This window comes from Tinamus guttatus, unplaced genomic scaffold (genome assembly GCF_059628265.1).
Source record: "Tinamus guttatus ecotype Peru unplaced genomic scaffold, ASM5962826v1 Tinamus_guttatus_pri_ptg000004l, whole genome shotgun sequence".
Taxonomy (NCBI): Eukaryota; Metazoa; Chordata; class Aves; order Tinamiformes; family Tinamidae; genus Tinamus; species Tinamus guttatus.
The window spans coordinates 16622943-16648184 of NW_028288538.1; the positions used below are offsets into that span (position 1 = coordinate 16622943).

Genomic DNA, 25242 nt, shown 5'->3' on the forward strand with positions numbered 1-25242 from the left:
AAAAATGCTTAAAGGAAAAGCAAAATGGAATCAAGTACAATTTTAACTTGTGTTTAAGTTGATAGATAATAAATTAAATTATTGATAAATAATAGTTTACCTGAAAAAGGCGGTACCTCAAACATACTGTGAGTGCAGGGCAGTGCTAGACATCAGGTTAACTGAAGATAAATGTTTTCGGATGTCCTGTCTAAACACTGCAATATTAAGATTTCCTGAGACATACAGTGCAGAAGTGTGAAGACTGGGTAAATCATTAACAGTTCACAAATGCATACAAGCAACCGATTCTTGAATTTGCTTTATTTTCTCTGCATAAGGAACCCTGCACAGGCAATTCAAATTAAAACAAAATAAATATGTGAATATTCATGTAAAACTGTCCTTGCTAATGAACAATTATACACAATGTACAACTCTTCATGTTCACTGAGAGGGCTTACAAATGTACTATTCCCAACAAAAATGCACCAAAATGTCTCCATGCAAACTTATCAAAAGTGACCAAAAAAGGAAAAAAAAATCTTACTGATCATACTTTTTTTTTGTTTCCTTTTTCTTTTTTTACAATCACAAAAAAAAATAAAAACATCTAATTTTTGTTACATTTAGAGTAACTAAAGTGTGGCCACTGTTTATTAACATGTCTTTATGCTCCTAAGACATCTATGGTTACCATAAAATTGTGTCAACAATGAATTGGACTTAGGGCACTATTTGTAGTAAAAGGAAGATGATTTTGTTCACAGAGTGTTAATAATCTGTGTCTGAGCCCTCTGCATTGTCCACATTTCTTGAGAGCATGTAATTGTCCATATCTATAGACCTGCAATTATTGATCGCATAGCGCAAACGCTCTGCCATGATTAGTTGACTGGAGTAAGGTGGGAGCCTCAGTTGAAAGAAACAAGTCTGTGAGGTAGGCAAGCTGTCGTAAGGCTGCAGAAATGGATAAAAGGTGGGACACCGTTAAGAAGATGAAGAAAAACAAATGCAGCATACTCTTATTTCATTTTTCCCTCCTTCCCAGTCCCTGCCATTCACCACTGTCTCATTTTAGTTCAACTGTCAGCAAACAAACCCTTTGAAGAAGCAGTATCACTCCTTTCATCCCTAAGAAAGGGCAAAGCCACTGCTACGTTGTCCTTTCTGCAAATCATTCCACCCACCACAGAAATGCAACCATTGGAGGAGCAGATCACAATACTATTTAGGAGCCCCCTGGAAGACACTAAGCAACACTCAAGCTACGCTCCATAGTGTGTCTTAACACAAGATAGTTTCACACAGCTAATAAAAGATGCCAGTCAAATCACCTTTACTTCATATTTGCCTTAATCTTTCATTCATATAGCTCACAGTGAACCTACTTTCACTGCACAAAACCCCCAGGTAACTCAAAAGAAATACACCCTATTTGTAAAGTAGTATCCTGCAAACTCCGTGGTTTTAAGGTTCATTAATGGTCACATGCTGCCACTTACTGAAAACTTTTAAAAAATACGAGTTAAAATTATCAAATGAAGGAGGGAATTGAAACAGAAAATGACTACACGTAAGTTACAACTGAAGAGGTTCTATTTCCTGTGCAAGGGCTCACCTTAACTTCCAATGACTTAATTATGCAGTGAACCCACCAAATGCATTAAGATGTAATTTGTGCAGTGTTACACATTCCTACTCAATTAAAAAAATCTTGCTTTTTAATAGCTTGTGGTTTATCCCATCATATGTTTTGCACATAAATCTACTATTGGGGAAACCTGGCTCCGATTGCCAAAGCACAGATTAAACTAGCCAACAACAAAACAAATGGAAACAGCTTACCCTATCAACCTTCATTATTTGGAATCGCTGAGAGATATCGGCTGTGTTGGCTGGCAGTCGAGATCTTCCTGACACAAACCTCATGAAAAGGACTCTCTCCTCATTTGAGAATTCTTCCAGGGTATGCCAGAACCACTGAACCAGCTGATGCTGCTCATCAACTTCCCTGTATCGCACAACTTTCTTCAGAACTTCAACTGATATTTCTGGCATTCCACAGACCATTTGCTCCAACTGCTTGGCAGTCAGAAGAGACAGCAAGGGAACTGGAACAATCCAAGACATTCCTTCTCTTACAGCAGCCACCTATTGCCCAAAAATAGAAGAGATACTTTTAAGTGTAATTATTTTAGCTTTGCCATGCACATGCAAAGCTGGCATAACCGCTGGTAAAAATGAGGAGAAAGAGAATTACAGGAAAGCTCTTAAATACAACCTTCCCCTCCACACACCCTTCTCTCAAAATCCTGAGGAATACTACAGGTATTATCTGCACATTAAAAGAAAAGACTTTGATAACGAGTAGAACTTTAAAAGGTACATGTTAGCACCTCAAATGATGATGGCTAAACCACAAAACTGTGCAGATACCCTGGATCTGAACTGGAACATTTGATACCTCCAACAAGTAACTGTTCTAATGACACTATCATCTATTTCCATCTTGGAAGAATAGAAAGTACTTTTCCTAGCATGCAATTTGTATACTGCTCTCACATGCTTCACCATCTGACAAAATACATGAACTCAGGCAAACAGGTAATCAGTACTTTTCAATGCATTTCATGTTCCATTTGTAGTCCCTATGCAGAAGCCAAAGAGAAGGAGTTTCAAGTTAAACAAATGTTAACAAATATTATGTACTTGAACTAGACTAAGTTTATCTAATGCCTAAAGACAGTGCACAGCATGCACAGTTGCAGGTTGGTTCCCCAAGCGGAGCTGCCAGTTGCACTAGGGTCTATTCTAGTGAAAAAGGTTCTGATTTCCCATGTTCTTCTGGCAACTGAGCAAATATGAAGAAAAATGCGATTGATTTAAAACAAAAGCATTTGTGGATAAAAATAGGGAGGCAGGCAACATGCAGAAAAACAAGCTTCTTTTTTCCCTAATATACTGTAATGGAAACATAAATAAATGAAAAATGCTGCTCATGCTATTAACATGTACAGAGTCATGATGAGACTCTCACCTGACGGTCCATTTCATGGAGTCTGTACTCGATTGCCCTCTCCACATACTCTTTCCTGTTTGAAAAGGTAAGTGGGATGCTGTTCCCTCCAGGGATTATGGGAACCATTTTACCATCAGCACTTTGGCCTACAAAAGAATCTAAAGGAATCATCTGTAATGCAGAACAGAAAGATTATGTTCATCGGAAGGCACTCGAGTTATTTCAATTTATTATTTTCTTATTAGTCCCTAGCTATAGTTCTAACAAGATCACAAACTGCTTGTATGTATCAAAGTGAATGATTTGTTTAATTATACAATAAAATAAATGCTGGAGTTAAGACGAATCTAATACAAGTAACCACTTCCAGAATAAACCAGAAGTTTCAACGTTACCTCATGGAAATTTTCTTCAGTAATCCCACTGTCTTCAATGTGAAGAATGCTGTTGAGGGTCTGCACATAGAGCAGATCTACCTCCTCCAAATCCTCCAAAATGAGTGGGATACAACAAAGTTGCTTCCAGACCATTGGAGCCAAATGAAGATCTAATGGCTTTTTTGTACGAATAGCTACACCCATGAGAATGCCTAAGAACTTAAACTGCATCAGATGCTCATCTAAGCATGCTGAAGGATTAAAGAGAAACCTAAAAGAACAAAAGAAACATTGTCAAGCTTCAGGAAGCATTTCTGTGCTACTTTGCCTTGTTAGAAGCAAAAGCCAAAACACTTCAAAGTGCAGCACAGTAACTGTCAACACAATTATCAGCACAGTGTGTCCAAATGAGAAGATTATTATCTTAACTCTCCAAATTAGGAATTAATTCTCTTGCGATGTGCTCAGGGCTCGTTCTGCCCAAAGACCTCAGTGATGTTACTCTAAATTCTCTCCAATTATAAAATTTATTTATTAAAATTAATTACCTCAAAGTAACGTGATAACTTGAGGCAAAAAATACACGAGGAACAACCAATGAGTTCTCACCACTTGGTTTAAAGTAGTTAGTACAAGACTTTTTCACCCACTTTGGCAATCAGATGAAGTCCTGACAGTCCTTACCTATCCCTATTGTAGCCCACTTCAGCTGTAGCATTTGGGGAAGGAATAAGCAGGTCTACTACTCCAGTTTCCAGTTCCTTAAAAAGCAACAACAAAAAGCCTTCTTAGGCCATGGGATAATAATTGCAATATTAATGACATTATAACATTACAAAACTGAATGAACTACGATAGCAATTAATACTTTTTTAAAATTAACTCGAATATTTAAGAAAAAGCAACACAGTAAATGTGATTTCTACTAACAAGAAATATGGTTATTTCACTACTTGTCTTTATATCAGATTATAATCATTATACTACTGTGTCTACTTTGTGATACACTCCTGGAGCCTTTCAGATATGAGCAGAAGCCTCATTACTATATGAAAATCATCAGGAAAAAAAAATCCATAAATTAAGTCTGAAGTCCTCATCAGATCAACCCTAACCTTGTCTTATAGTTACTCCATCAATACACTCTATTAATAAATGGAGTTCTTCAGTTTCTCCCATCTTGCATCCTAACTGTAACTTCAACTGCAGCTCCAGTGTTATCCACAACTGTTACCACATTCTGGATTAAGCAGATACACTATCATCTTTTGATAGCATTATTCCTCATTCTTTGGAATCTGGGACTCCTGGCAGTTATGGAAACAATCAAAGCTCTTCAGCAGTACTGTCTGAATCCTTATCCTGACTACAACCTTGGCTGTTCCCACACCTTAAAAATAACTCTTAGCAGTCCCCATTAGCACAGACCAGCTTTATCCTGCTCCTGCAGGTCTTTCCAAATTCCTCTGGAAACTGAGCTCTTCACACAGTGATGAGCTCAAAAACAGCCATCAAGTCAGTATAGAGCAGCAAAATCCCCCTGTATTTACTGTATTTATTGACCTCCTTCCTGGCACAGAGCCCGAGATGTGACATGTATCTTTGCACTGCAAAGATTCAAGGAATCAAGTGCAACTTCTCTTACAGAAAATGCTGGCTGGGCATAATAGGGCCCACACAATACTTCATAACATGGCATTTCTTTATCACAGTCTGAGGATTTTTTTCTCAAACACATTTGTAAGCACTCAGTTCTAATACTGTGGCTAAGCACTGAGGGTAGAAAGAGCTTGTTACACCGCATAAATAAAAACTGAAAATACAAGCAAACACTGGAAAAATGGCAAACTCATCCCATGCATTTTGAATTTTCATACCTGACACATTTCGGTAATAGTGTCATCAAACACTCCTCCTGCATCATCAGCTCCTTCTCCAACTAGTTTCACTTTCCAGGCACGGGAAGGCAGGCGAAGGTCTGATGCATTCAGCTTTACCACTTGTCTTGCTATCTGCACAAAAATGGGCTTGCATTTCCGACCTCTTCAAATTGAAGAAAAAAAAAAAAGGCCATATAATGTAACTCATAGAAGTGTTACCAATGACACTAGATTAATAAAGGCATACAGAGAGTACTCAGTGTGCCAAAATTATGAAATTTACGAATACCAGCATTGCTTTGATGCTTAATAATATGCCATTAAAAAAATACCGACCTGGTTGATATTCTCTTTACAGTAATCTGAGGCCCGTAGTTCTTTCCCTGAACCATGGTTTTTCCTATGGAGCGCACCATGGGCAGCGTGTACACCCGTGGTGCCAGCAACGGCCTTAGCTGTCCTTGCACTATTCCCCACGTTCCAGCATTGTAGTGAGATGTACTATTCTGCAATAGAGTTGGATGAAATTACGCGTTAAGATAATAAAGAATATTGGTTCTTTACAAAATTAATTCACAATTAATTACTATCACTTCAAGATTTTATGAAGCAATTTCATCTGTTTCCTTTATTGCTTTAAGGCTAGTAAGTTTTGGAAATGAATCCTGACACATCAGTATTAGGGTAAGTGAAAATACATAACAGTATTTTCCAGAAGGACTAGTTTAATCAGGATTTAAATATTTTATTTATTACCAAAATCGGATAGGCCCTATTACTAAGATCTGTCCTCATCTGTAATGACTTGGCACTACAAAACATTGCAAAGCTGTCTTTTCAGAAGGGATTTTACCTGGTTATTGGGACTGAGGTTTAGCAATCTCCATGAAGAGTACATGAGGTCTGAAAAATGGTACAAGAGCCTCAGCCTTGCCCTTACTGTGTGAATGCTCACTTCTTTCAGTGCCCCATACTGTGGTGGAATGGCATCAGGTAAACCCAGCTGTAAAGGCACTGAAACACCTATCACAGAAGAACAACATTAGCTCATAAAGGGTAGCAAACTAGGGTAATAACATACAATATGGACATACAAGCAAGCAAGCTTCATCCCAACTATTTGGAAGTTACCTGGAGCTCTTGGTGGCACAGGAGGAGCTGTCCAGGCAGCACTGTGGCAGCGTCCTGCTGAAATCTGTCGAATATTCTTTCCTTGCAGGACTGTTATTAGTGTTGGTTCTCTGACATGGTTGGTATGGCCCAGTCCAAGCTTGTAATTTATCATACATGTGAAAGGCACAAAGGAAAATGCAAAAGAGCAGATGATGCTTCTAAAACTCTTTAAGCAAAACTTCAGAGCAAATGGTAGGAATATTTGGTAGAGTTATCTCTGTAGCACACGCTGGGATAATAAAATGTGTGTAAGGTACGTTTTTGTTTTATGCTAGCATTAACTTTTTCTTTCAGATAGAATAACACATCCATACTTAAAGGGAATAACAGGTCTGGATGGAAAAGAGACTATAAAATAGCTAAAGATTTTGAGAGGTTTTGATCAGCCTTGTAAACTCTTTTGCAGGCTAAATGATCTACGCTGTGAAGGCATTTAAACTTTTTTTTTTTTTTTAAACACTTCATAAAAACACAAACTTTTTAAACCAAAGGGGAAATCATACAAAACAGATCTTCAAAACTAAGTTTCTCTACATCTTTTACACTAACAGCTTTTTCTCTTCCGCAAATACAAAGTAATTACCCTTACAAAAAGGGCCTTAATTTCAGAAATTCTCCCGAAAAACCCTACTCAGCAATTCAGTCCTAAAATACTAGATCACCAACTCTGTCTACTTCAGAACATCAACAGTCAGTATACTAAGAGGCTCTTTCTCACTGTTGCAGCATGCAAAAATTCCAAGTCCCTCAAAAAATTGATTTATACATGGGGCAGAGGAAGGTGATGAACTTTTAAGGGCAGTGATAAAATTAGCGTTCAAAAGAAACATTTACTAGCACTTTTTCTTCTGAATGTCTGTTTAAAAGACTGATGCATCTTTCTTTACTAAAAGATTCCAAAGAATTTACACATCTGATTATCAACCACCATAAATTTTACTATGTCTAGAAATAGATGATACCTCAGGAACCAGGTAAAATTTTATAAATCTTTTTCAAAAGCTTTACCTAGAATATTATTGGGTAGAATATTTTTGGTACTTTCTCAAACCATTGCCATGTAAGAGCACAGGAAATCAAAAAGAAGATAACAGAAAAAAAAGATATTACGGTTAAGACAGGATATGGACAATGACACCACCTTTCTTTTCCATGAAATGTGTTCCAAGCACATTTATAGAGCATAATTCGTTTTACAAATGTTAAAAATTAACAGAAAAATGTACATACCTGTCCTTCAGAGTTGCTACCCCAAGCATATACATCCCCTGTAGATGACAAGGCTAGTGTATGCTCTGCTCCTACAGCTATGTCTTCAATGAAGATTCCTGACAGTACTGGAACTTGTTGGGGTCTGTTGTGATTTCGAGCTCGTCCTTCCGGCAAACCTATGAGGCGATCTACAATTGCAAGGAAATATCGACATATGTAAAGACCTGTTCCCTTTAAAAAGTTAGCTTTACTTGCAAGTTGACAGCAGAGAGAGACTAAAGGCAGTAACTCTAGCATATATTTCATATAAAACTTTGCAACCACACTCATTAGTGTTGCTAAACTGTTACTACTTTCACTCTAAGACTTAAACAAGATGAAATTATATTAAAACAAGAGAACTAGATCTAAATCTATGGTTTTACAATGCAAATGAATTAAGAGATTAGAGAAGAGCAAGCATGTTTATCTCGGTACTCTTGGAAATTCACCTATCCAGACTTTTTGACAGGCTTGTTAAGTCTGCAGATGGATTCATAACTTGTGACATATACTTTTATTAGACAAACATTTAAGCCCAATGCTTTTGAGCTTGTGATATTCAAATTTTAAGAAAGTATTTAGAAACTAAAGTAATAAATTGAAAGGTTATCATGAGATCAAACTAGATGCAGTTATAAACTTGGATTTATATTAAAATTGCAGTGTTAAAATCCCAAAATTCATATAAGGTCAGTACAAATCTAAAAAGTAATATTAATTCATTATTATAGATATATCTTAATAATCTTCCATTCATTTTCAATACATAAAAAACTACAGCTGGAAAGGTTCAATTAATAGATTGTCTTACCTTGTCCAAAAGTATATACATGACCATCTTTTGTTAATGCAACAGAAAATTGGGTTCCACAGGCAACTTTCTTAATTCCAATTCCGCAAAGAATATCCACTTTCTAAGGGAATTAGTGAAGTGGAAAAGAGTGAAATTATGAGTATGTAAAAGAAGGAAAAAATACTTTCTTCTCTAACTTGCTTCTGAAAAGGGACTCGTCACTCTCATGATATAACACATATATTATAGTGTTACTCTAATTAGGGCTTGAAACTGAATACAGGAAGCCAATGCACATTTTTTTTTCTTTAATGAAACGAATAGCTTAATACATAAATAACAGGCATTCGGAATAATTGTATGTGGATGGAGGGGAGAGAAGTGCGTAAACAGCTTCCCTATTTCTTCCAAAATTCCAACTTCCCAAATTCCAAAATAATAAGCCTCTCTGATTTAAGCTTGCCTTAGAATTTTCACTTTTTTCATCATCACAGGCATAAGGTCACTACCATTTACATGAAATCCTTGAAGCATCAGGCTCAGCCTAACAAACCATGAGAAACATTTATGCTACTCTGTGTTGGGTATAGTATAGTAATTGGAATTAATGATTTAACTTCTGAAAACTACAATCTGAATGTAGCACAGCACATTTTACAGCATTGAAAATTTATGCAAAAAAGAATTTCTTTGTGAATTCTAACCTGCGGTGAGGATTTTGCTGTGGAATTTCCCAAACCAAGTTTACCATAATCTCCATCCCCAAAAGCCCACACCATTGAGCCGTCTGTTGACACAGCCACAGTATGATTGAGTCCACAGGCCACCTGACAGAGAGAAAAAGACTTTTATTACTTTTTGCTAACCTATTGCTAAGTACAAACATATCTTAGAAAAGTACAATTGTATTTTAAAACACTAGAATTATTTGAACCACATCGGAACTTCTATAATTTAATACTGTATTCCGAAGATATTCAGAAGCACATTAGCTTTTTGGATATTCGTATCTTTTCAGTTCCTAAAGTAAAAAACAGATTTATACTCATGCTCATGGTTTAAGGATACAAAATACATCATTAATTCAGGTTTTAAAATGTCCAAATATCAAAAGATGAAACAAGTAGGAAAAAAAAAAAGTTACATTAACATTATCATATAATGTCAATATATATGGGTAGTTTTGCAAAAACAGGATCAAAACATTCTGCAGTGTTAAAAAAAAAGTTAGAGAGAGAAATTCTGCCATTGTATTTAAAATAGAAGCCAACGTTCAAGTCACTTAAGCTGATGTTGTTATATTTTAAAGCAAAATATGCTGAAAACATCAGTTTTAAACAAAGATATATTGCTCGTTTTAGATAAGCCATACCTGTCCAATCTGGTAACCCTCCAGTGCTGTCACTCGTTCTGGAAGTTTCTTGTTTGAAGTATTTCCTAGCCCTAATCGACCATAATCGCCATTTCCAAATGTAAAAAGTTTGCCATCTGCTGTCACCACAGCTGAATGCTTAAAGCCACATGACATCTGGAAGCAAAATACATGCAGTTTATAGTTGGTACAAAGGTGCATTAGCTATTATATATTCAGGCTTTTCCTTTGCTGAACCGTATCTACTTTATAAAGAGATAAAATACACAAATTTTAGTACTAATGATTTGCTCCAATAACCTACCTCTCATTTTCTTCAGGATAATGTTAGGAGGAGCCCAGGTTAGTATTTGGGCAAGGAAAGACTTTTAGTTTCTTTTCTTATTTATTTCCACTAACTACTGCTGTCTGCAGTTGGCATAGAACAAAGATTGATTTTGCTTTTATCATAGGGATATTTTATATTTTGATAAAGAAAATTTCCATTTTTTGTATGTTTAATACAGCCTAAGTAGTTAAGAGGAGGGCTGGATAGTTAGTTAGATCAAAGATATCTGACAAAGATTAATGGGAATTTAAATTCTATATATGTTTGACAAACTTTTAATCGTCTCTCTCATCCCTACTTTCAAATCTGTAGTCCTCTCAAGCACCAGCTGTCAAGCACATCAGACAACAAGTTCTGTGATAGTAATACTCTTCGGATGGAAACTATCCACTTAGTTCAAAATGCTCAAGAGCTACCAAAAGTTTCATGTTTTTGTTTGCTTTAAGAATTCACACTTGCAAGATTGGCAATGGTTTGGGAACTTTTCTGTCACTATTTGCAGCAGTCACCCCAAGCCGATAATATTTCCAGTCCTAAGGTACCATACCTACAAGTTATGCAAGTAAAAAAAAGTATGTATTTGGAACCTGCACCACTTCTTCTCCTTGCAGAGCCTCTATTTGTCTAGGTCTGCGCTGTCTGTCACTGTTGCCATGTCCCAGTTTGCCATAATCTCCATCTCCCCAGCTAAAGACTTCCCCACTTTCCGTTAAAGCCATTGAATGTCCATCAGATCCACAGGAGGTCACCAGTTGTGTTACCACAAAGCCTTTAAAAAAAAAAAAAGAGAGAAAATTTAGAACAAACTACAACATGAAATTCTAAAATTGTTTTTCTCCAAGTATCCTTGATGGTAGAAAATTAAGTCTGGGGAAGTCAATCAACTACAAATACAGTTTTCTTGTGACAGAAATTTCTCTGCTTTTAAGAAAAATGCCATCTTCTCATGCACAATGTATGCTTCTGATCTGCCACTAATTCGGAAATGAAGCGTTTCTAATTTGGGCACTTTTTCCTGAAGTCATATTAAAAGTATGGAATTTTAAGATATCACTACTTAAAGTCTTGAGGAGAAAAATCACACCTAACATTTATTCACATTTTTAATTAGAGTACAAAATTTTAAAGTGTAAATCTGGAAAAAAGTGTGATTACAAATACCTATATTAAGTACTAAAATGGTTGTTTCTGTTCCATCAGAACAGAACTCAGTTCAAAGCCAACAGTTTTACCTTGTAGCGCTGAAATGACCGTTAACACATGAAGATCATCAGAATTTCCTTGTCCCAGTCTCCCATAGCTCCCTTCTCCGCAAGCCAAAACTGTGCCATTGGCTTGAATGACAAAAGTACAATTCTGACCACAAACAACCTGGTTAAGAAAGATGCACAGGAGTTTTAATGAGTTTAGTGTTTTAGCAATGCTGCACTAGAATGTGCAATTATTATTAAATTATATCAGTTAAGATGACAGACTGCTTTGTCACATGTCAAATTCTTTGGGGGAGAATCTTGTTTACATAATACTATTTTCCCATATTTTAGAGAGTTTTATTACCTAATCACATCACAATATTATTATTTAATTAAACTTGCTAATAGTTTCATGAGTGAATATACTTGTATCAAGGACTTGTATACAATACACTTGTATCAAGGACTTAGTTTTGACATTACATCTTGAATGACTGTTATTTGAGAAGATGAAATTGATGTATGTATTATGCTAGAGCTGCCCAACTATTTTCCAATTATGTCATATCAAATAGTTTTTGTTTTATCACATTTCAATGGTTTCTTAATGAGAATTTATGAAATGACTAATGTAAAAACTTTCTCTGAAGTAAAATGCATGATTTGAGCTTATTTTAACAACAAACTGAGAAGAGGTCTAGGGAAATATTCTGACAAACAAAACAAATGATACATGGTATCTTGTAAGAAAAAAAAAAAAAATCTTCAAGTGGTTACCTGCTGAGCCTGAGAGAATGAAGGTGCTGCTACCGGTATCATAACGTTTCTACCTGCTTCTGCTAACTGTCCGTGCCTTCCTGCTCCCCACAGGTACACATCACATTTACCTCCCAAGTGCCAATCCTACAGAACAGTATGAAAGACACTTTAGAACAAATTTACAATGAATAACAAACAAACAAAACAAAATAAAATGATTTTACTAACCTCTGGCCTTGATGTTGCCCAAGACATAATCTGCTCATCCATACCATTGATCCATTTACTATTATCCTACAAACCAAAAGGTACAGTTATATTCAGTGAAAGAGCTTCATATTATTTTGCTGTTTTTTAATAAAATTTACTTTGAAATAAGAACGATATTGACATTCAAATTATTTTAACAAGAAAAACAAGATGTGTAGTCTCACATTCTTGTATTTTGTCATTTCCTTAATACTACTAGCTACCAACTTATCCACGACTCACAAGTGCCTATGAAAGCAATGACAAAGAACTGCCATTAAGCATTGCAATGGAAAACTACATAGTGAATACACCTGCCAAAGAAAGAAGAGGATGCTGGAGAGAACCATGACTTCAAAATCAAATATAAAGCCTGTCTGACCATATCAGACCAATAACTTGCATCTTGCACTACCTATATGCTGACTCCCTAAGTTTAAAAACAAACAAACAAACAAGCAAGCCAGCAGCACTGTGTCCTTGAATTATGCAGAAGGGTGGAGGGGAGGCAAATTTTCTATTTCCCTCAGTAGCCATCAAAAGTATTTTAAAATTAATATTACATTCTGGAAAATAAGCATGAGGAAAAGGCCATGATGAAATTATCTTTTCCCTTTTACTGATGTTGATGGGTTTTTAACATTGTAAATGGAAATATTTGCTTTTGATGTTACAAGTTTGCTGATAAAAAAAAAATGGGAAGTCAAAAATTTCTGTTTTGGTTTACATGTCATAGCAACTAACATAAACAATTGGCACTACCAACAGAGCTCAAAGGAGGGTGCCAGAAAATTACTCTAAAAGTTAGTAAAGTGCAACATTTATTTCTATTATTACATAGGAAAACTACTGTTAAAGAGTATGTACTTTTGCATGCAAATGACTTTCATTTTGCATTTGTGACTAATTACACACACACAGGTGAACAATCTTTACCATATGTTCTAAACTAATTAGTTAAGAATACACTTTAGCACTTGTAGTGCTTATGTTAAACGAGGACAAATCTTTGCTGCTCAGGGATGTTATGCATCACAGCATACACGCAATACTAACATGCTTCCTTGTGGATATTTAATAAAGCAAATATTACCATTAGGAGGGTAAGCTCATCTTCTGGAACAGGCTCCAGGTCTGGAACAGTAAAGGATTCTGGAAATTGTGCTCCTTTGGCCAGGGCTTCAGCAGCTTTTATGGTGGTGGAGAAACACTCTAGCCAGGCCCACTCCGTGGGACTCCAGGCTGCGGGATCGGGGAGGCAGCTCTGGTGATGTGGTGGGACCGGGGGGCTGCACAAGAGCTGATCCAGGTGAAGGCCCACAGCAAGGGAGGCCAAGCACTGCATGTAAGGACTATGAACAAGCTGGTCTCCACACACGACGTGGGGCTAAAGGAGAGGGAAGTGGGAGAAAGAAATCGAACACACATAGTTAGAAATGTAATAGCCATCAATTCAGAAATCCCACCAAAGCTGCTCTTGTAGAAAAATATATTTTCCCCTGCTTATTCAAAGCTTTTCTAATATTTTAAAATATCCTCAAATTAGCAGAACATCAGTTTTGAGAATACTGAAAGACAACTTCAACAGGATGTACAGTCTAGAGCTCCAGAAAAGCCTTCCGTGTTCTGTGTCAAAAGACTGACATCAGTTGAGAGCCGAGTTACCTTAGTGTCAGGTGTGAATTTTAAGGGAACTCCTCTTACCTTTTCATAAGCATACTGCTCTTGAAGCATTATTGGCAAACGTTCCAAGAAAGCTCGCATGCAAGGAGCCATATTCAATCCTAGAACTCCTTGTTGTTTCAGTGCAGTCCTGCATGTTGCAAGAACGTGATTCGAAGATATCCACTCTGAGGTACAGTTCACTACCAACACATCCTGTTTAACAGCAGTCACAAGACATGTTAGGAATTAACATTTCATAAGCCAGAATTATTCAGTTTAAATGATTTATCACCATAATTTTAATTTATCAATTAATTTTCCATAGAGGCCAGAAAATGTGGAAGTTTGAACACTGTTGTCTCTGTTCATGAATAATCTGCTGGTAATGCTACATAGTAGCTAGCTCCAATTTCTCCTTCCTCATGTGTAACTCTCATGTTCCCAAGACAGTGTAATTATCACTCCAAAGAAGAAAGTAAACAAATACTAATAAGCAGAGTCCATTTCACTGAATGCTGGCAAAACTTTAGCTGGGGATTTGCCTTGTAACACAACCTTCAATTTTGGGGCTAAATTCAGAGGACTCTTCCAAAGAATGACAAAATATTTAGAAGTAAATGCAGCTTGACTCTACTAGCAGAAACCATAACCTGTATCATATTTACATCCTTTCACAGAAATACCACCTTTGGGGACCTAAGTCAGTAGGAACATTTTTTCTTTGTTTTTTTTTTTTATCCCCCAAGGATCTGGGAAACTCATGTAGGCTTATAAATATTGCCCAATTGAATTTACAGAACTACCCTTGAGATGCTAGTAGTTCTTGACACAGCAAGCCTTAAAAGCTTAATTTTACCGCTCCTTCAGATTAAATTAAATCCCTGAGCTGTCTAACTTACTGGAGAAAAGGAATCATTTCTTCAAAGTGCACAAGGGATAAAAACAAGTGTCCTTTTCCTATTTCCCCAACCCACTTACTACTGCTGCCTTTGAACAGAAAAGCAGATGTAATGAACATGCAGCAGCATTTGTAAGGAATTCCCCCTGCCCCAACAGCTTTTCTCAGAAGAAAAATCTGAAATTTAAGATGTAAAACTTAAAAGAAACAAACAAACCCTGTTCAGAGTCAGGCAAGAGTCAAGCAATGCATCCTGCAAAACCAGACTGACTGAGATTCCCAATTACCCTGGCTGCTTTGTAAACAAGCATTCTTGGATAACACAAAGTCAATACACAAAGATGACTGCTGATGTGCTGTTTTTGTTTTCTTGGAAGACGTTGACAAAAGGCATCTTGTTTTAATAAGATAATTCTCAATTACATAAAAATTTAAAACCAGTGCTATTTTGACACATAATATCACCTTTGATCTGTTAGAGCACGCTGCTACTCCAACTTCAGGTATCCACACCGCAGTCTGAATAGCTCCAGAGCCTATCACAACACTTTGCAGTACTGAACCATCCTAAGGAAGAAGTGATTGAATCAGTGTGTTTATAAAGCGACTTTTCTATTTTAATACACAAAATTAGATACACAAAGATGATACACTATATAAGGATGATATACTCCCAAGTTGCACAATAACTGTTTAAAAATGTCGATACTAAAAGCTAAATTTTATTTAGAATTTTTACTTAAACCTAAACAAATACTGCTCACTCTCTCATCTACAAAGAGAGAGTAATTTTCCAAGGTTTAACTAAAATGATCAAGACTACCCAATGAATTAGCGGTAGAATCATACTTAACACACCTATTTAAGCATCTTGTATGTATAATTTTCTACAATTATTTTAAATCATACTTTCTCTAATGTTTGTAACATATTGGAAAGTAACCCAAAGGTAGTCTGATACCTTTACCTTTTTGGATACTTAAACTAAAAAATCATGCTGCCTAAAAGACAAACTTACCCGTAAAGACCAGATATTCATGAGCCCTCCAAGTCCACCAGACACTAATGCCAGTCCATCAGGACTGAATGCAACAGTCCGAACAGGCGTAATATGTCCTCTCAGCTGAAATACACACTTGACTTCTTCTGCTCTTCTGTACCCATCCTGCAAATTAAGTCCGTTATAGAATATAACCAATATTTATGGAAAAATGAACAGAACAGCAGCTTTTATATTCTAATACTGATCAGTAAAGATGGCGCACGCCCAATAAGATAATAATAAAAGATTAGTACTGTAATTGTTTTTATAAATATACTGTTGTTACACTATTTTTTAAAAATCCCATCAATATTAAGGACATTACAATACAATTTTACTTAGCTAAAATTTATCTTGACTTACCTTTCTCTAAAGATAATTTTAACTTCTATAAAGTTTTGATATAAATTTATCTTTTTTTTTGTAAGAAAGAAAGACCAAACCATAACCTTTAGCTAAATTAATTTAGACCTTTGATCTTTCATTTATTTTTCTGAAAACACCTGTGTAAGTACAAAGACAATATAAAACATTGTTTAGCAAATGTCTTCTCTAAGTAAATTATTGAGTTTTGACTATCTTCCCCTACTCTCTTTCTCTGTCTCCCCCAAGCTGAGAATGACCAAAGAATAAAGAATGTCTTAAACACTAAGTCCACCACTTTTTACCTTGGCACTTGTTTCTTGGTCCCACCATCCTTCTGAACAAGTTGAACTGGACTGTAATGTGATGTCCTGGGGAACAGCCCAAACACACACCAAACCATTGTGACATCCTCTGAGGGAAGTCAGGATAAAGCAGAAAAAATAAAGTCATTAATACATGACATTAATTAACTACACATCCTGAAACTTATCAGTCACCTTCACCTCCTTCCTGTAAATTTATAGGGTATCAATAAATATAAAGCAAAAAGGATGAATATGTTTTTCTATCTTTTTCCCCTGTAGCTTCACAGTTTTTACTAACACCATATCCTCATAAAAATGATTTGAGGAAAACTTCAATATTTGTTCTGAACATTAATAACCAGTAAAGCAACCGGAAAAGAGCTATAAACATACAAAAAATTACATACGTAGCTAGTAAAAGCTGCAATTTGGTTCCTTTTCCTGGAAGAGGACACCAGGCAATGCCATTCACAACTGCTGGATGTGACAGCGAGTGCAGACGTCTCCAGCATCCTCCCATATATCCCCAGAGTTTCACTGTTTCTTCTTTAGCACATGTCAGGAGAATTTTACCAGTTGGATCCCACTTCATACTAACAATCATATCCTGTAGGATTTAAAAAAAATTAAGAAGTGGTATCAAGTAACATAACGGAAGTAGAAAATTCAACTCTCAGAGCTGGTATTCATTATTAATAACAAAGAGCATTATATTATCATATAAATCACAACAAACAATGAGATGCAATAATGAAAATATAATGATACTTGCTAGAACTATTAAATAAATAAATAAATAAATCCTGAGAGGAACAAAGGAATAACATAGAAAAAAAGCTCTCTATTCATACTGACGCATTTTCTGATCTTTTTTTCCCCAGAGAAAAAGGCAACTTTTCTACATTTTTACGTAGTGAAGTTGCAGTATGGATCACCTTAAATGGCACTGGCATCGTAAACATATTATGCAACAGGCTAGATAGGGTACCCTAAGTGAGGTTAGAAATGAGAACGTTTATGGCCCAGCCTGCCTCTCCTGCGCCTAGCAGGCTTCAAATACTGAGACCAATCTGTGGAAGCACTCAAGAGATTTTTAATAGAACCTACACCAGGGGAATTCTCCTCTTAGCCTGAGAAATTATTTACAGCCTACTACTGACTTACTGTCTTATCCCAGGCAAGAGGTGGATGTGTTTTCAGAATGCTTTTGCTTTTTATTGTAACTGAAGTTTCACAACAACCAGTGGTATGCCCCAAACTAAGATTTATTATGAGCACTTCTACAAATGAAACAGGCATGCTTTCAATACACTTTTGTTGTTGTATCAACATAAACTTCATTACCTCTGTAGCAAAAAAGAGTTTTAACTTTGATACACTTTTTATAATTTGTCTGAATGGTCCTCTAACCAGTTATCCAATAAACCAGTAACTGAATAAAATCCAGTTTATTTACTGAATGTTTCAGAACATGGGAAAGGGGCTTTATTTCTTACAGTACACTGATTTTCAGCATTTAATTTTATAAACAGCTTTCAAATACAGAAAATACTTTGAACAGAGTTCTTTATCAACAAAAATTTCACGTTAATCTCAGAAGGACTAACTCTACCTTATGTGCATCAACTAGAACAATTCCTCCTTTTTCAAGTGGTTCCTTTGTTCCTATTAGCAATTTTCCATCCGAATAACCAACTGCAAAGGGTCTGTCTTCGCTCAGCCAGGCAAGGCATGTGACAGACACTACAAGAACAAGCAACACACCATTAGTTAAACTAAATCCACTTCACATCTGCCAAAAAACTTTCTACAGTGCAACTGCCTGAAATAGAAAACGTGCAACAAACTCCCCCACCATCACAGTTAACTAACACTTTTTATCTGAAAATCCTCTTGAATTTGTACAGTAAATATGCCACTGTAATCACAGCTGCTAAGATGGATTTCCAAGAGTTCTTTCATTTGCCCTCCTTTTCATTAAAATTACTGTATTTATTCCCCCTCACTTAAGCTTATGTATTTGTTTAAAAATAAAGTCCTAGGGAATTCCTGGCCAATGCTGAGTTATTTCCATTCTGAAAGATGGCACAGACATTGTGAAAAGGACCATGTTAGGTTAAAAAAAATAATAATAATAAAACAAAAAAGGGGGGGAGACTGAATCTTACTAAATCTTTTAAGTACTTATAAAGGTATGTGAGATAGGAAGAGATAGGAAAGCTGAAAGTGCTCTATTTATTGCCTCATTTAGGCTTTATCTGGGGCAATATCTATTTATTGCTCCAACAGTGCTCCTAGCTACAAATGCTAAATATGCTGAAACATTTCCTGGAGATGCTTCTACCAAGTCAATATGCAAAACCACGTAAGTTACCAAAGATGCTCTCTTCGACTTCCCCTTGGACTGAACAGTACAGGAGAAGTGGCAATGACTCAGGAATTTAAATGAGACTGACTACACACTATCTGTAGGCAGAGTGCATGTTGCAGAGAACCCATATCGCATTTGTACGATGGCAAGGAAGATTGGCCTGGGCCTACTACAAACTGCAAGGGCAACCCACAGATCCAAACCCCACAGGCTTTCCTCTGCTCAGGAGCACAAATGGTGTTTGGTAGCAAGGTGCCAGAAGCGGTACCCTGGTGAACAATATACTACATGAGATTATATGTATTGCTTTTTAAAAAAAGTTGGTGAAAAATGTAATTTTATTCTCTATTTAAGTATGGATACGGTTACATACCATCATTTCGGTAGCAGTGTTCCATTTCTAGCCGGTGCATGGTTGAAATATCTACAACTTCAATAAGTCCAAGAGATCCATCCATACGACCAATTAATAACCATTCTGGAGCATCGCCTGTCCATGGTGCAGCTGGCCCTTCTTCTGGCCAAGCCAGAGCAGACACCCAGTGAGGCTGAAGATCTAACAGTCCTTTTCCTCCTAAGAGCCCAAAAAGTATTTTTAGAACTACTTTTAGAAAGGGAAACTTTAGAGAAACTAGAAAGGGAACTACTTTAGGGAAAATACTGAGACACCACACTGACAGTCAGGACACACACTACAAATTCATATAAGGTATGAGACGGAAGTAATGGATCTACACTGACAAAACTTAGCTCAAATTTCAAAGCTCAAATTTCAGTCAGGTTACACAATTTTGTTAAAAGGAAAATGTTAAGTTTTTCAATACTAGAAAACTTCTCTACTTTTCTTGTGGACTCTATATTAAGCTGTGGGAAAAAAAAAAAAAAAGGATAATTCAAATAAAATATCCTAAAGCACCACAAATCTCTACTCGCCCTCATCTATAGCCACAACTGTCAGACAGTAATCAGTGATTTTCCTATGTGCAAAACACCACAATCAAGTGTCGGAGATTTCAAACGACAAAATGACTAAGAGTCTTCCTCTCAGAAGTGTTCTGAAGGTATTATTTTGGGTTAGTCAAGCACAGAACAAATGACAACAAAATATCAAAAATATCAGTAGATAATCCATTTAAATAAGAAATTGGGAAGGACCTTTCCTGGATCAGGTTGAGTCCTCTGTAACACTGTGCAGTCTCTTTCATGAATTTATCTAATCCATTTTAAAGTATTTCTTCCCCAGTTGTCATTCCTCCCCGAAAACTACCTGAGATCAAGATCCTTTAAGCACCAGGAACTTTCTTCACGGCCTATTTACTTCCCTATCTTCTTGTGTCAACACTATCCATTTGCTTACACAGCTGCTTTCTCTCCAACAGCTTTTCTTTGCTAGTGCTCGCCTTCCTGATGTACTGATTCACAATCTTCCTCCTCTGAGACTCTTTTGTTCAACTGCGGAATACAAACCCTCTCATTCCACTCTCATTTTCCACCTACCCTATCACTCTTGCAAACCTTCCCTACATCTGCTTCAGTGAATTTTGTCATTCTTACTGCCTCATTTAGAAAGATAACTCTTGGGAGACTACAGGAAGATAGCATTTACAGACAAGAACTGCTGAAAGTTCAAACCTAAATGTTTTTGATTCAATAATAGACAACCCGGCTTCAAACTTGTTGCTCAGTTTTCCACTGACATAATTTAAGGCACACATCCATTTGTGGCTAGTGCCTCTTAAAACATACGGTATACAAGACTTCACGGAAGGTGGCAGACATTTAATTTGGAAAGCACACACACTTAAATCCCTAAAAATACAAACATTCTGTAATTCAGCATTTTCCGTAAAAATAAGCTGCTCCATAAAGCATTCAGAAGCAGCTAGACTTAGAACATACCATTGACTTGCCATATATTCACCATCTTTTCTGTAGCTCCAGCCAGGTATTTGCCACTGATGCTCCAACAGACCAGAGATAAACTGAGGTCACTAGGTGACCCTAGACTGTCTTCAGAATCACCTTCGCTGTAATGCAAAAGAATAATGCAATTAAAAAAAAAGGGTGTTCCCATGCAGCAAACAGGAAAACATAGAATTCATGAAATAAGCGAGTTAAAAAGCTGGACTTCTGCTATCTTAGTAGTTTTACACAGAAAGTGCATCTTTCTCATGATAGGACTATACTTCATTTAAAATCTCTCTGTATTAGAGAATGAGATTTGTTGGCTGACTAATGGCAATTGGACCATGAGTATGTTCTACTGTCCTTGAAGGACAGGCAAGAAAGGCGCAAGAAAGGACAGGAATAAAAACAATGACATTTTTATTCATTTTGGTAATAGGAAAATTAAGGCTATAATGTGGCCAGGATGCTTTTTGTAGACAAGATTCTGTACTGTCCTTATTTTTAAGATTAAAAAAAACGTATATTGGTGGTTTTTCTCTAGGCCACTGGAACCAATGGAAGGTTTTCTACTTTGCAATTTATTTTGCAGGCCATAAACACAACACAGTAAAAGTACCCCCCCCCCCCCACCCGAAAAAAGTATTTGTGCAGGAGATATTGCAGAACTGGGCATTTTGTTATCTTCTATGATCAAAGTTTAAGTTAAATGTCTGACTATAATCAAGAATTAACTTACAGTTTGTTGAGTACACATGTTTGTTGTAATGAATACTGCTTTTTTGTAACATTCCATACTCTAATGGTGGCATCATTTCCACTAGTTGCCAGAAGCCCCTTTTTATTGCACCAAACACACGTCATGACCTATAAAATCAGACTTATTAATATCATATTAAAATCAAAGTTTAATCCTAAGGCTTAGGTATATTTGTTCACTAATATCACTAATATAAATGTTAATGAAAACATTAACCTTCAGCATAAAGTGATAGCTTGACTATTTCAATCTGCTATAGCAATCAAGCAAAACAGCTACATTTCTCTGCTTCTATGGCATGGTGTAGTTAAGTGCACCTATACAGGCCTGCTCCACAGGCCCCTACTGTACAGAACACTGGACAAAAACATTAACTACTATACAGACAAATTAATGTAAATTAAGATCAAGCCTAAGAAAAGATTTTTAGTGATTCAGTTGACTTCATGTACTGTGAAGACCTTTAAATGAAGCTTTAAAGTAGCAGTGCCTTTTTTTTAATTATTATTTTTTTATTTCCTCTCATCAGAGTCCTCAAGCAATAACTGATTTTATCAGCAAAGAGTTACTTCTTGTGGGAACCCATTCCAGTTAGCACACTTGCAAAACACAGTCATGTTACTAAGAAATCGTATATTAAAATCCATGCAATTTTGTTAGGAATTGTGCTCACCCGGTTCTGATGAGCTTCCAATTTTATGAACGAACATTTTCGTAAGTCTCCCCCCATATCAGCGAGGGTCTGAGGAGTAGTTTGATTATCTCGGTCGTGTGCGGCAAGAGTTCGCACCAGCTGCTGAGCAGCCCACTGCCTGTGTTGTGAAGATAACCTTGAAGAAAGGCAGCAAGCTGCTAGTGCGTTAGCCAGCTCCAGAGGGCCTACAGCAGAAGGATCATAGGAAGGATGGGCATACAAATGGGCAATTAAACCTGCTTAAACAAAACAGTGAGATGATGCCCAAATGAGTACGAAACAGAATTGCACAAACAAACACAGCATTAGCCACATTTTCCAGAAAGAAGAAAAAGATTAACAGACATTTTATGCAGAATGCTACAATCTAACGTTAAGCATTAGAAAAAAATGCTTTTCTGATAACAAGAGAAAAATAATCCTGTTTAAACTTCATCAAAAAATAAAAAAGGAAAAAATAGTCTTATTTCCAACATAGCAAAAATGGTCATTCAAACAAGTGCTGTCTGAACAGAAACTGTCTTCCCTAACACAGATAAACTACTGTCATTACTAATTCTCTCCCTGCCCTTGTCTCAGCAACAGCAGCCTGACTTTCTGCCTCCCAGAGAAGTACTTCAGTGGCAGGAATGTCATGGCCCTTCATAGGCGGCACAACTGAGGCTGAACACCATAGCCATATGGCTTTGAATACCTCTAAATGTTTGATTTATTTTAACGAGAAGGTGCAACTAAATAAAATTACATTTCTCAGTAAAACTTGTATATATGCCACTAAGCTATAAAAACACCCAGATTAAAGCACATTTTGTACATTTTCAAACACTGAGAGCATACATGTTATTTCTAGCAAGATGCTACTTAATCATAAATGAAGAACTGAGCATCAAATAATAAACAGTAAACAATTAATTAAAACTATATCATACCTTTCTTTTCAATTTCTGCTTTATCATAATTTGGCCTCAATTTGGCCCCTTTGTCTGCCAACAGTGCCACAAGTGCCTGAGTAACCACAAAATTTGGAGATGTTACAAGTTTGTTCTCCTCAGCAATTCCTCTTAAAAAGCTTGGCAAAAATTTTCGCTGAATTGGATCATCAACTGTTGTCAAGTTTACACCAGTTGCTGCAGAAATCAGATTCTATTAAAGAAACAAATAAATAGATATATAGATTAATCAATCCCCCACTGATTTCAGAAAAATAAACTGTTGAACAAATCATGTAGAGTTCTAAAAATTTTTGCAGAAGCTCTCAGGTCCCCACCAGTATTTAACATGCAAAAAAACACATACAAAACAGAATTCAAGGCTTCAGCCTTGAAAAAAAGAGAGTCTTAACAGAAACATATATATGGAAACATGTAATGGAAACATGTAAACCATCCTTTGAATTGGTTTGAACTGGGAATTAAGAACTCCAAGGAGAGCCTCAAATTGAGTGCAGTCTCACCTTTCAGACAATAAAAGACAGCACAGACTGCCAAAATGCATTGCTTCATCTCACGTGTTAGAAATTTGATAATAAGTGTTTGTGTAGCGATAACAGGCCTACCTGTGTACATAACTGCACCAGCAGTTTTGCAGCACTAGGAGTGTTTGATGCCAAACAGCCTACTGCTGTACTCAGGTAGGCAAGGCAAGATATGGGCTTGCTGGTTTTGCTGTGTATCCCTCTCGATCGCTCTGTTGAGCTGGACACAGTGGACGGACTCGTGGAGAGACCGGCTCTCCCTGCAGCAGCGAGACACATCAGGCGAACCAAAGTGCGGATATCGGTTAATCCCAGGGACTCCAGACCAGCTGCCAGGCTGCAACTGGAACCACTGTCAAAAACAAATACAAGTGTTGCTTGTTACTGTATTTTTAAAGAACTTTTTAAAATTATATTTTATAATCATTGAAATATATATGTTTTTTTACAGTTTACTATGGTAATAAGCACACATGAGTATGAGATCTGACTTCTTCACAGCCGCACAGGGATTTTGTACAGAGATAGAATTTAAATTCTTGTCTCTCATCTCCTTTACTATGTCTTCTTTCCTCTAATATTGAACTCTGAGTCCTAATATTTATATTGAAAAAAAGAATGACAAACACAGCATCTATGTGTTTGGATGGCTGATACTATTGGATTCGCCTTTCAATGTAAGATAAAGAAATCTGCTTCATAAAAAGTTTGAATATAGGATTCAAAAGAAAGAAAGCTTTCGAGCAAACTTCTCCTCTCAACACCATGATGTAAGTATATATAAGGAGAGTTACTTTCCCATAGCTTAAAAACAGAATCCCTAACCAACATAAGTTGATAACTGCTTCCAAACGAAAATGTCTAAGTGTTGCCAAGGAAGCCACATACCTGACAGACAAAAGTGACAGTGCTCTCATAACCATAGTTCTTGCAAGGAGGACCTGGGCAGCTGCTGTCACTCTTCTTAGGGCCATAACACGGTCATGGGGATTTACAAGAGCAGCTGCTTGTTCTCCTAAGGTTATCCTGCCAGAAGAACTTTTCTCTATAGAGCCATGACAACCTTGGAAATAGTGATGATTTGCATTAGCATTTAAAGAGGAACAAAAATTACCATACAATAATAAACACAAAAGCAAGGACTAATCTTAGGACTAATCTTGTCAATTACTCACCAAATTCTTAACATTTTGTACATACAGATTTGCAGAGATAATGACTGAGAGGAAAACACACTCCTAAAATTCTACACTGTTCAATTATTCCTCATTTTCAGGGACAGATAGGCAAGAATTTGGTAATACTTGAGTTAATTCCTCTATTTCTCCTGCCCATTAGAGGGGTCTACAAACTTAAATATCAATCTTGTTATTTCAACAGGAT

At 36.5% G+C, this 25242-nt stretch overlaps 1 protein-coding gene across 1 annotated transcript in view; it reads right to left on the bottom strand.

The window, feature by feature from the left end:
• Positions 1–288: 288 nt before the first annotated feature.
• The window catches only part of HERC1 (HECT and RLD domain containing E3 ubiquitin protein ligase family member 1), a 69717-nt gene continuing 44763 nt past the window's right edge, over positions 289–25242 (bottom strand). The window contains 31 exon segments of the mRNA XM_088520589.1: positions 289–939; positions 1828–2133; positions 3020–3172; positions 3397–3649; positions 4063–4139; positions 5256–5421; positions 5595–5764; positions 6112–6281; positions 6390–6528; positions 7662–7831; positions 8497–8599; positions 9183–9305; positions 9851–10006; positions 10766–10947; positions 11411–11549; positions 12149–12274; positions 12359–12424; positions 13473–13766; positions 14084–14257; positions 15408–15509; positions 15961–16107; positions 16653–16761; positions 17063–17262; positions 18268–18398; positions 19400–19600; positions 20926–21053; positions 21671–21798; positions 22365–22570; positions 23315–23528; positions 23941–24211; positions 24748–24922. Coding sequence (XP_088376715.1) covers positions 754–939; positions 1828–2133; positions 3020–3172; positions 3397–3649; positions 4063–4139; positions 5256–5421; positions 5595–5764; positions 6112–6281; positions 6390–6528; positions 7662–7831; positions 8497–8599; positions 9183–9305; positions 9851–10006; positions 10766–10947; positions 11411–11549; positions 12149–12274; positions 12359–12424; positions 13473–13766; positions 14084–14257; positions 15408–15509; positions 15961–16107; positions 16653–16761; positions 17063–17262; positions 18268–18398; positions 19400–19600; positions 20926–21053; positions 21671–21798; positions 22365–22570; positions 23315–23528; positions 23941–24211; positions 24748–24922 — 5165 coding nt within the window. The 3' untranslated portion in view covers positions 289–753.